Source organism: Mytilus californianus, unplaced genomic scaffold (genome assembly GCF_021869535.1).
Source record: "Mytilus californianus isolate M0D057914Y unplaced genomic scaffold, xbMytCali1.0.p SCAF_12, whole genome shotgun sequence".
Classification (NCBI taxonomy): Eukaryota; Metazoa; Mollusca; class Bivalvia; order Mytilida; family Mytilidae; genus Mytilus; species Mytilus californianus.
The window spans coordinates 11986413-12000033 of NW_026262604.1; the positions used below are offsets into that span (position 1 = coordinate 11986413).

The 13621-nt window shown below is 31.7% G+C and overlaps 1 protein-coding gene across 1 annotated transcript in view; it reads right to left on the minus strand.

Annotated features, from left to right (window-relative positions):
* Nucleotides 1-620: 620 nt before the first annotated feature.
* The window catches only part of LOC127721351 (uncharacterized), a 31783-nt gene continuing 18782 nt past the window's right edge, over nt 621-13621 (minus strand). The window contains exons 5-11 of the mRNA XM_052228099.1: nt 11772-12709; nt 11444-11486; nt 8207-8264; nt 4076-4323; nt 2984-3177; nt 2392-2464; nt 621-934 (exon numbers count right to left, since the gene is read on the minus strand). Coding sequence (XP_052084059.1) covers nt 930-934; nt 2392-2464; nt 2984-3177; nt 4076-4323; nt 8207-8264; nt 11444-11486; nt 11772-12709 — 1559 coding nt within the window. The 3' untranslated portion in view covers nt 621-929. The remainder of the gene's footprint in view (nt 935-2391; nt 2465-2983; nt 3178-4075; nt 4324-8206; nt 8265-11443; nt 11487-11771; nt 12710-13621) is intronic.

Consider the following 13621-nt stretch of genomic DNA (forward strand, 5'->3'; position numbering starts at 1 on the left):
TAGATACAGGAAATAAAAAAGCAGGAAAAAATGAAGGGTCAGTGTCCTTGTTTTCGAGATATAAGCCATTGAAAATTTGGCGGGAAATGATTCTCTCTAGATTTTTCATACATTTAACATTGGCACCTTTTTTTTCTTAGGAAGATAAATGGTGACGACTGATAAATCATTTTGATCCGTTCATTTATACACCGCATTACAGCAGAATGCATTGAGTGTGTAGATAAAGGTAGAATCTTATGTTAGCTTGCTTGTTAGCTGAACCGTGAAGTCATTATTAGGTTAGGTATACTACCCTCCTTTCTGAGTAGTCTAGTCCTACAGAAATAGATTGGTTATCTGTCGGACTAGTCTACTCTTAAAGGAGGGTAGTTTACCTAACCTAATAATGACTTCAAGGTTCAGCTAGCAAGCAAGCTAACCAAAGATATTACCTTTACCTACACACTCAATGCATTCTGCTGTAATTGTTATTTTTTAATGTTTAGGTCGATACTGATTAATGATAAGTATACATAATTTTAATTAGGAAAAAGTATCAATTCAATTTTTTTTGCAGTACAAAATGAATACGTTTTTTTAGTGTATAGAAGAATATTTTATAAACAAAATAAACAAGATTTGTAAACGATAAAGGATTTACTTATAAATATAAATGTATAATGCCCTCTTACATGTTATAACTAAATGCTCTACATACATATATGAAATTGGTGTTAGTTGTTACTGAGGCGATTTGATATAAAACAATCATATATGACTATAAGTTTCTCTCCAACATATGCTTTGTAGTCCATGAAAAAGGATTAACCACTATACATTCTAATTTCTTCATTCCTTAATGAAATGTATGCTATTCTTGTATAAGATAATGTCCGTTCGTTCCAACTATCACTTGATTATGCGTCAGTGCCATATCCCTTCTGATCTTATTCTGAAATAAAAATCATAAGAACACTTTGACAACTTTCTACCTCTCAAAATATAGAATTTATGCATGATCGGTAATAAAAACAAGTGATTACATTCAAGAATATCATGACCTATTGAAGAACAAAATCTATTTGCAGACTTCTAGTACGCCTATTCTGGATTTCATTATGTTGTGTGCATTGCCATTAGCGAGTTTTTGGTATTTAAATAAAATGAAGGGAAAAAGCTGCTCTTAAGATCCCTGTCTTTGACAATATAACTAAAATTGAGAATGGAAACGGGGAATGTGTCAAAGAGCCAACAACCCGACAAGAGAGCAGAAAACAGCCCAAGGCCACAAATGGGTCTTCAACACAGCGAGAAAATCCCGCACCCGGAGACGGGCTTCAGTTGGCCCCCAAACAATAATGTATACTATTTCAGCGAAAATGGACGTCACACTAACCTCTGAAACATATTTACTAAGGGAATTGATGATTACGAATTTTGGATCAAGGTAGAATTTGCTAATCTTCCAGAGCACCTGATTTCCCTATTTTACAGAATATATGAACAATAGAAGTTGTTAATAATATGAACATGAGACTGGAAACCAGTGACACGAAAATTAAAAGACAATTTTGTTGACCTTAAATGGATTTGGCTATTTTTTTGGGGTCCTTTTTAGTTGTATAGCTCTTCAACTGTTTCGGTTCTTATATATCCTTGTCTTTCAAATATTCCGTGTTGAACGTTCCTGATGAAGGTAAACACAGAAAAGCGCTTGGGAAGCATGAAATTTATAACGTGTTCTTTTTAAAAAAATTTCGTGTTGCACATAACCCTATAGATAAAACACATATGTATAAACTTAAAACAAAAGAAATAAGAAAATGAATTGAAGAATAAAGACAACAAAACAAACAGATTACGGAAATGATTATCAATGAACTTGTAATTGACCAATTAACAAATCTTGTGTTTTATCTGTATCTTCCCAGTTCGGGGTGATTAATATACCTCCTTAGGCGGAGGAATTTCATATTATCTGCAAGATACTTGTCTTCCGAAAATGAAGGCTATCGATAGCATTTTTGTTTATTTTATCTAGTAGAACGTTGTTTTAATTTTGGATTTTTTGATTCTTGAGTGTGTTACAAATCCAGACATACGAGTAAGTACAATATATAAATAGATACACATCCATCTTTTCTCCGCACATTTTCTTTTAAATTGTGTTAAAAAATCGATGTGCACAAACGATAACTGGAGATTTCCCTATTTTGTAACAAAAACATTTTTCTAAATGTTACCTTTCCTTTATAATGTTTATTTGCATTTTCAAATAGATGGACCGGTTTTGGAAATAGTGAAACTACTGTTGCATTTTAATAGACATTTTAAACAGTTACAGTCTTAAAACTTTAATGGACTGACATTTAGAGATGCCCGTTTGTATTATTATTTTATATTACTAACCTAATATATTTTTAATGTGATGTAGGTTTAACAGATTTTCCTCTTGAATTGCTCCTCCTAAGTGCAATACTGCCTGAAATTACAATTCGTTTATATCAAATCACAGAAATAAGGAAGCTTCAGGACGAAATATTTCATATTAATCGTTTACATTTCTTCATATACATACACAGTTTACATTTTTATATAAAAAAAAAAAATATTCCAATAGAGGTCTAACTTACATAATAAACTAAAGTAATCAAATAGTGAGAATCAACTGATCCTAAATGAATCTTCAATTCAGTCTAATGGCAATCGATGTGTATAAAGGGTATCACTTATAGTATAATACAAACCATGACCAAATCATAAATAAGTCTGACAAAATTGCCTCGTCCTTAAATTTATATGACCCTACAACTTAATATGTAATTTTTATAATGGCTATCATTCATAATAGAATACACCCTACATATATGACCAAATCGTAAATTAGTCTGACAAAATTGACTCGTCCTTAAATTTATATAAGTCTACAACTGATAAAATGATTTTAAATCATACTTTTAACTATGTTTAAAATGTCAAAGGAAAAGTGTTTTCAGCATACCTTAGTAATGCTTTCCATGGTGATATTAAACTTTGTTACGTTTAACATTCCGCTACTACTTTGAAAAATTTCTCTTCTGATGCTATCAATGACATCTAATTGATAATCATCGTCTTTCTTCCCTTTTTCTTCTTCAGGTCTTTGTTTTAAAAGGAAAATCATCAATTCCAAATCAAATGTATTCGAATCTTCCTCTGAATGATAAATATGATTAACATATAATTTGTGTTCCTTAATGATTTTAGGTAACATGTAATGCCATAAAGCTTCATCATTAACGATTTCGGTATTTAATAAAAGGTAACAAATGAAAACTGTGAGATGTATATCGTATCTCGTGTTATAAATTATAGTTTATGATGCTATAATGTTATGTGGTTTTAAAGTGACAAAAGAAGTTTCCGACAAAAAATACATATTAATATATTTATAAAAAAAATAATTAAATGACTGAATAATAGCCAACGATAAATCTTACGGGGCGATGGATCATATAAATATGATACAGTACACTACAAAATATAATATATAACCAGTCTAAAAGGGTACACCAAAAAATAACAATAATATGAACAAATGTAACTATAAATATTTCGGATAACAGATATCCTTCATCAGTATGAACACGATGTAAAATGAATCATGACCTGTTTTACTGTATAGAATTGAAGAATGTTATAGTTTTATAATCAGAATAGTTTGATATGATTCATTTTACATCGTGATCATACTGCATATGATGAAGGATATCTGTTATCCGAAATATTTATAGTTACATTTATTCATTTTATTGTTATTTTTTGGTGATGTTGTACCCTTTTAGACTGGTTATAAAAAGAAAATATACATTTATAAACTAAGTCCATTTTTGTTGTTACTGAAAGTGATTCGCGCACTTTAAAAAAGACGGAATCATTAAGAGTGGTAAAATAAATTATAAAATGCGTTCAGATATCTTTATAGCTAGCCTTTTGTTTCTAACTATGCTATACATAGAAATATCAAAGACCAGCAAATAGTTCAAAGACACAGACAAAGTTTTGCATGAATGCCGACTGACGTTCTGCAATGTATGTAAGATAATAAACTAACGTTTTGGGGAAAAAAGTTGTTCTCGTTGCTTCTCTGTTAGATGTGTTCTTTTCTTTAGACTTTTATACTCGCCATTATTCGAATCGTTACAATAATGTGCGTAAATACCCATACGTATTTTATCTAACACTTCAGCAGGACATTCTGTATTGAAATGTTTTCTTATTACAGGATACACTATTTTTGTTAATCCATAAACCACAACTAAAAAATTATTTTCTTCGGAAGTGATGTCTGTGAATTTTTGACTGAAAAAGATAACAATCAATATTACTACAATTAACTTGTAAAGACAAAATTAAATAGGCTATGCATTTCTAAAAATTCCTAAAATTTGCACCATTTACAAGTAAACGAAACGTTACCATGCATAATAATGAGCCACTATTCTATACAATTCTACCGTCATCAGATGCGCGTGCAAAAATTAGAAAACCTAATTCATAAAATGTCAAGGAGAACCAACAAAACTTCTTGAACGTCTTAAGATGAGTCTTCCCACATTGAATTTCGCGGTTTATCTGACGTATCGAATTATAGGTTGGTATATTTGATGATTTTTTGCCGATGGAAAAGTGTAAAAGCAGATAAAACAGCAGTAAGTAGATCACCGATGAATATTCAAATTATGGCACCGCATGAATTCAAACCAGAGCGAGACTGTGTGTCGACATTGTAAGCGATACATTTAATGATGTCAAATGTCATTCGAAATCAAACTCACCCAAAATGTCATGATACAATTGGTTAATTTGCAAATAAGATTATAGACTCTTGAGATTTAAAACCGCAAAGATACTTCTATAGTGAGTTGAGACACGTATCGATCATATAACTCGTAATGTTAACTGTAAAACTTGTCGATGTCACACATATACCGCAGCGGTTACTATGTGACAAGAACACACTATTCCAAGTGACAACTTTATCATAAGAAACCTTTGGTTCAATGGCTTTATTATGAAGAGCTTTTATGAAAACAGAAGCTATGGCATGTCGCAAATACAACATAAAATAATAAAAAGGAACGTTGCTTTCCTTGTTATTAATCGAATGTGTCTATAACGTTACGAACCATTGACAACGTTCATTGTATCAATATATATGTCTTTCTGTGTTTAACATTATTATTTTCTTTTCGGTTGAAATAATGTAAATGATTACAATACAAAACGAACTTTGAATCATCTTTCTTATTTTTTTTTTATATCGCTATCTTGTGTGGAATATTTTGACTTTGTTTATATATGCAACATTCAGAAACGTGTCATCACCCTCGAACGTGTCCAATCCCTCAAACATATAAAAAAAAAGAAGATATGATATGATTGCAAATGAGACAACTCTCGACGACAAAGATGTCCATATGAAGTAGCTTTACGCCCAAACATGTTTAGTTAGTGATAGACACCGAAACGTGTTAATTTCCAATCCTGCCACATTTCAAAAACGACCAATTGTGTCCATCTTTATGAAAAAGAGATTTGTTATCACACATTTGGTTGAAAAAAAATCCAGTCGAGAAAATGAAACAAATGGTAAAATTCGTCATTTTAGGGCAATAACTGTTATAAAAAGTCGTCTGACAATTTTGAAGTTAATGAACAAGTGATCACTTTCATTATTCTGAACATTTCTTCTGTCTTTGTCAGATTTTCACTATCTTAAGCGGTTTTCAAGATAATAGACAAAACTTGCATTTTATCCCTATGTTACATTTTAGCCATGTCGGCCGTGTTGGTTGACAATCGGCATCATGGGACACATTTTATAAACTAGATCCCAATATGGCTAAGTTTGGATCTGGTTAACTCCATCGATTCAGAGAAGATGTTCGTAAAAGTTAACGGACGACAACAGATAACGGACAATAACAGACGACGGACGACAACAGACAATGCACGCCAAGCGATGATAAAAGTATATGAAGTGTCTTAAACAATGTTAAAGTGTGCATGTTTCGGCAGATAGAAATATTCGGACACGTCTGGCTGAGATGAAAATGAGGCACGTTTCATCGAAGACAATTATCGGACACGTATGGTGGAAGTGACGTTGGACATGTTTGGGCGATATTTAATTTTAAGGACACGTTCGAGCATAATGGAAAAGTTTCGGCGAAGCGGACGCGTTTGGGGTATGGAAAAGTTTGAGAATGTTTCATATATATATACATATATAATCATGTACATGTGTATATATCGGATATTAATTTTGTACTCTTTGGGTGCTAAAAGACTGTTTACCCTTCCGGAGCATTCGAGTACATTCACGATTTTTGCAGGTATGAACGGATGTGGAGAAGGAGTTGATAATACACTAAACGAACTACACAATATACCAAAAACATATAGACATACTTACAGTCTTGTACAAGTTTCATATCAAGTTGATAACAAATGAAACAGACGTTATCGTTATGTTTTAATGGTCTACCGAGGTCGATCTTTAATTTTGTGTATCGAGTTAAAGAGAGGCAAAAGATACAAAAGAGATATTCAAACTCATAAGTCGAAAATAAACTGACAACCCATGACAAAATAAGAAAGAGACCAACAGACATACAACAGTACACAAAACACTAAAGATTGAGCGTTACGAACCCCACAAAAAACCGGGGGTGATCTCAAGTGCTTCGGAAGGGTAAGCCGATCCGACTCCACATGTGACGCGGACTTTGATCGTTTTATTGTTTATTAGTATCCCTGATTGGGTATTTGTAATTAGGAGATAACTGTATTGTGTTTTGAGCTTGGTCTTCCTAAAACGTAGATTTTACTGTCGCAAATTGAGTTTACCTAGCGATGCACTATCTCTATTCTAATACCACATATTAAAATAACTTCCATTTTAGTAAATATTTTGGCTTGAAAAATGCCATAAATGAAAAATTCCGCTAAACTGTTACATCGTCTTTGGCATCTAAATAATGTGACGTCATAGGTATACTCCCGATGTCAAACATAAACACTTTTCGTACGCTTCTGAATGGTATAAATATTGACAAAAGGAAAATTTTGAGGAACAAAATTTTAATTCTTTGTTTATTTTTTGAGAAATTAAATACCAAAAGAATTCGGAATTCGGAATAGTGGCTTTCTTCAGTTACGGACTGGTAGAACGTGGAAACTTACCCTTCAAAAAATTTGCCAACGCCCAATGAAAATTATCGTTTTAAAGAAATTGCATTATAATGCCTGTTTGAGATTTTCTGTCTAACTGTAAGACAAGGGTATCCTGTTACAAATCATTTCATGACAACATGTTCTAGATTATCTCGATAACAGGAATGGACTTGCAATCGTGTACGTAGTGATAATCAAAACACAAAACTATATAAATGCATCGAAAACCAAGCAGACAACATGAGCAACAATGGATTTAAGTAAAATCAGAGATACTTAATTTTCTTAAACAAGAGGGAATTTATGTAGAGATCGAACCTTTCAATAAAAACATAACAAACTATTTATAGAAAAACAGTCAGGTATTGTAGATTTTAAGAATTAAGAAACGCTTGAACAAATATATCATAAATGGTACCGCCTTTTGTCCTTTTGTCAATAAATGGCAGTAAAGTTTAGAAAGAAAAAAAGAAACTTTAATCGATGTAATCTCTGTAGAGAAGCCTCATGTAGGTCTTTAAAAACTTACACGGATCAACACATGGCCTTCAACAGTGAGCAAGTCCAATACAGTATAGAAATTTATAAAAGGTTACAGAATATGAAACAATTCAAAAGACAATACAGATATGATAATATAATTGAACTGCGTCGGATAGAAATCGGCCTTAAACAAATGAATATTAATACATCTGTTAACTTATTTCGTGTTGGAAAAATCTATATGCAAAGTCTGTAACTGTTTGAAAATTGAGTTGATATTAGAACACTACAAAACAGACCAAAATTCATCTTCATTTCGTATTTGAATGTTCCAAAAATCAATTCAAGTCTTATACATGCACATGTATACGTGCACTTGCATAAGGTCGATTTCTATCCGATGCAGCTCAATTATTTTGAAACGAAACACAATTTTGATAGACAATAACCAACGACAGTCACTGGACTACTGACTGTTATGCGTTTTCATTTATGAATGATATTGCGAACAGATTGTACTTACGTTCTGTGAGGTAAAGAAAAATCTGTAGGTATCTGTACACTTTTCACACTCAAACCAACTAACAATAGATAAAATAATTGTAAAAAAGCGATGTTTAAACCTTGAAATCCTTAATTTAGCTTAAGCCAAATTAGAGACAAAACAGCTAATACAGTTCTGTTACAAATTTGCATTGTATAAAACTTTTTAAAAAATGCATATATTTCAGAATGAACTATAAGCATTTCAACAGATTTTGGGACTGTCTGCAATTTTTCCACATTCACCCGAACAATAATTATATATATATGTATCCCATATCTAGAATTAACCAAAAAATAATAAAACATATGAAATGTTCGTGATCATGTTGATATTAATAAATCAAATTAGTTGACGAAGCAGCTATAAATTATGTTATGAAAAAAGAGGAAAATGCCAAAAGGAAAATGAAAATAAATATTCAAGGAAAGACTTGACCAACATACAACGGTTTAGCCAAAGGAAAAACAAATAAAAGGTCCATAAGGTGAATATTTGCAAGTCGAAAAGTTCAGGACTAGAATCAAGAAAATGAAATTATGTTTGTTTGGTTCAAATTATTCTTCAGGGATTAACAATTCATCTTAAACATTTCATAATTTCCTTTCAAAGATTATACATATAAAAACTATTGATCAAATGACAATCAAAATGAAAAATTGAATAATCAGTTATCAATTTCAAAAGATTTGGGGACCACTATACTTGTTTTTTATGCGGTCGTATTTTTTTTTTAAATAACATCCATGCTTTGTCAGAGATTAAAAAAGAACAATACATGTTGATGTTTACTAACTATATTATTGATTGATAAACTCTTAAATATTTCTTAATGGGAATATGATATTGTCAATTCATATGATGTTTAAAAGAAACCTTAAATAAGGTCTTTCCCCTGCATTGGGAAAGAATTTTATTGCATTTATCATGACCAAATTTGAATCATCGATAGACCTCATCATGAAGTAATACCAGATGACGCTGTTTAGAATTTCAGCATCCCCTTTTATTGTTTTTTTTTCGACATGCTCCTCCCTGGTTGTTTTTGAAGATATCATGACCTTATTTGGACAATAGGTAGATCTCATGATGAAGTAGAGAAAATTAATACACACAGCATACACAATGTTCCTCTTGAAGAGCTCTTCATTTTATACATCAGACCCAAAACTGTCCGACCATCCGTTCAAAAGTTACGACTATTTAATGTATATTTTTTGTGTATATCTTTGAGATATTAGATATCAACCTACTTTGAACTGCAAAAATGAGCAATATTTTAAGATCTTCAATTTTAGGTCACTGTCAAGGTCATGAGGGAATTTTACATTGACCTTCAAAATAACCTTTACCTTGTGAACCTTTGAAAGGTCAAGTGGTCCTGAGTTGAATGATGGTAGTCCCATGCTCCTGCGACTTTCGGTTCTAAAGTTCGGTATAGTATCATATATTTAATTATTCATTGTACCCTTAATGAGCTATGGCATTGCCCAATTTTTGGCAGTGCTGTACTTCATCTGCAGATCATCTTACCCTTAGCAGATCTGAGATATCTGATTTCGTTTAAGAGATATTGCAGTTTGAAATTTTGTGAGGGGGCCAAAATTTTCTGAATCAACAATAGCTGTCCGCCTGAAATATTCAGAAATTGAAGAGATTAACATGGTTATATGTTTGACTAAATACCAAAAACATTTGGTAATAAACAAAGAAAAATAAGCAGGTTGAAATTTTCATGTTTAGCACTGACTTTGTAAGTTTCATAAGTTCATAAATCGATATTGCATCAGTTTTTGGACTTTGCCAAATGGGGTCATGTGACATATCACATACAACGTCTAAATGAGCTCTATTCAAAAATAGAAATGTAAACCCCCTTTTCCATCCTGAAGAGAAGGGTGGGGTCATAAAGCGCCAAAATTCAAACTTCTAAGATGGTAAGGTTGTCGCATATCAAATGAAAGTCCATAAAGCGTACATTTCAAATATCAAATTTCTGTCCCCCAAAAATGGGGGTCATTAAGTGCAAAAACTAAATTGTCTTCAAGTTATCAAATGAAAGGTCGTAAAGAGTACATCACAACTATATCAAGACTTTTAATGGGAAATACCTTTCAAATGTTTAACAAAGAATTGAGATACTAGTATTATATTATAGTTTGCTCAAAATATTTTATTTAAGTTTATTTTACCAAAACAAACAAAATATAAATTTTACACTTTAAAAGGTGATACAACGAATTTAAGCCACAATTACATATCGCTTTCAGTTTTTAACATATAATTTTTCGTCGAACCGTTTACGTGTAATAATATAAAAAAAAGGAGATGTGGTATGATTGCCAATGAGACAACTATCCACCAAAGTTTAAATGGAGTGGATGTTAGCAATTATAGGCAACTGTACGGCCTTCAAAAATGAGGAAAACCCATACCGAATGGTCGGCTATAAAAGGGACCGACATGAAAATTATTAAACGATTCAATTGAGAAAACTAACGGCCTAATTTATAACAAAACAATTTACGAAAAACAAATATGACAGACATGAACCAACGACAACCACTGAACTACAGGCTCCTGACATGGGACAGGCACAAAAGAATGTGGCGGGGTTAAACATGTTTGTGAGCGCTCAACTCTCACCTAACCTGAGACAGTGGTGTAACAGCACAACATAAGTACAAACTATAAAAATCAGTTGAAAAAGGCTTAACTCATCAGATGGATACAAATAGAAATATATCTAATAAAAACACAGACCGGGTACTTATACATCCTACTTAATGAACTACACCGTTCTTATATCCAAAAATATATATCAAAATTAACTTTCTTTTACCATAATCGCCGAATTATATGAGAATAAACTTTTGAGTAAGCTCTGATAGCTAAAATTGAGAATGGAAATGGGGAATGTGTCAAAGAGTGTAAATAACCCATATGTCTTTTAGATTCATGGATTCAGAAAATTATTACATACAGAAACCAGTAGTACTTGATTTGGTAAATAGTCAAATTCCATGGCAAATTTGACAACTATGGTCATCGCTTCTCATAGAGAATTAGAAAAATGTGCTACAATGATAAGAACAGCCCTCCGCAATGAAAGTTTCGGTAAATCTTACTTTGTCTTGTGCGATTTTTTGTTTTGTTTTTTGGAATTCGTATTTCATATTTCATAACAATCAATTATTATCTATAAACAATACATACCTGTATCACGTACAATAATTGGAAGTGATAGTTCTGTTGTTTCCTGAAAAACAAATAAACCTCAAAATGACAATGTTCTTATATCATACGTTACCGTACCCCTTTAACCATTGTCAGAGAGGATATATTTCAGTTGAATAATTTTATTCTTACAATTTGAAACAATATGATTTGACCAAAAGTAGTCATTTCGGTTTGACAATAATTATTTATAAACGCGAAACCTGTTTAGAATATTTACAATAAAACAGAAAATTATTTGAAATCAAAGCTTTAATATACAATTAAATAGTAATATAATGTGTTATATCCATATATAAAGACTTACCTTTTGATGTCGGAATTGTCTATACAACCAATCACGTGCTTCAACTTCTTGCGTTTTCATCTCACCCAATTGAGAGACGTTACTAGATGATATGTGTTGTACGATATCGGAAAAACTCTTATTGTGTATTATCTGTGATAGTTCTGTTAATGCATTTCGTAAAGCTTCGTCATCAACAGTCCAACTAAGAAAGTATAAAAACCTATCTTGTCCAATTTTGTTCAGCACACTTATAGGGCCCGAAACATAAAAAATTTTGGACAAAAGAGTATCGTCAAGGCTTGAGTATTCAATTCCATTTATTACTGAGAAGTGACAACAACAATCCTTTGTCGTGCAAGATACATGATCTTCTTTTTTATAAAGTTTGTTCCATTCCTTTTTATTAATTAATATTTTTTCAATAGGGTCATTTTTACACTTACAACACCTCCTTTTCTCCATACTATGGTATAATGTATGCTGGTTCTGAACCAGAAAATTGCTGAATCCACTTACGCATAAGCGACTTATAACATAGTTTAAAACACTTGGTATATTTAGAATCAATGGCATCGACACTGACAAAACAGACGTGTCGATCCTTTTTGGAACAAAACGTTCATAGCATTTTTTTAGTTCAGCTGTACAGGAATGCAAACAACTACTTGATCTTACTTTTGTCATTTTAAACAAGGCTTCCCATAGATTTTCTGGAATTACTTTTATGTAAGTAGAGTATTCTGTTGTGCACTCACAACATGGTTCTGCTTTGACTCGTTTATGAAAAAGGTCGTGTTTTTCCTCTCTAAGAACGTCTTCCATCACAAGTTTGTTAAAAATACAATATTCAGAAATTATTTGTTGAAGTATCACAGAAGGAAATTTTTCAGACATGTCAATAAATAAACATAGTTTGTCATAATCGATGCGTATAGGATTCAACTCAATTAGTCTGCCTATGAATAAAAAAGAGAAATGAGAGTTCATATCTATTTAAAACAATTCATAAGATTAATCATGTTTAACTAACAGCTATACCGTTGAGAAATTCAAGTTTTAAAGATAATATTATACTAATGTATAGGAAGTACGCTTACGCTGCTTGTAAAACAAGTTTTAGATCTTTCAAATCATGTAATTAAAAGCGTTTTCAAATACTACACAAAATGATATAAATCAAACCAAGGGTGGCACATGCGAAGTAGACAATGCTAACCTTTTAAGAACACTTGAATTATCTCAAACGTTTTAATAACATTAACGGTACCAATCTCAATTCACCGAATGTACATTTTGACAATTTGTGTCTCTTCAAAGATGCTAGAAGCATCTTGAAGCTTATCATACGCATATGCCTATGTAAGATACAAAGCAACACATCTGTTATGTTGCATTATGGTATAAAAATGTATTTACAATGTATCTACAAATATACAAATGGAACACTTACACCTCTTTTTTGTGACAGTAAAATTACAACAATGTATCATTGTATTTCCTCATGTTAGAAATAGTAGATATAAGACATGAACATTTGTTTAAGACTGAACTTATTTTCTCTAATATAAAGTTATTTAAAAAAAAAGGATAGCATTGGGAAACTATAAATAAACAAGAGTGCACACGCTGATATGTCTTGCCTGCTTTACTGGCCATCGATTTTATGTTGAAAGTCTTAAAGATAAAGGTTTAACTAAAAACATCACAGAAACTCAGGTCAGATAAATGCTGTCAGACAGACATATACACCTTACAATTTTTTTTTACACAAAATATAATTGACCTATTGCTTATAGTACTTGAGAAACAGACCAAAACACAAAAACTTAACATTGACTAATGAACCATGAAAATGAGGTCAAGGTCAG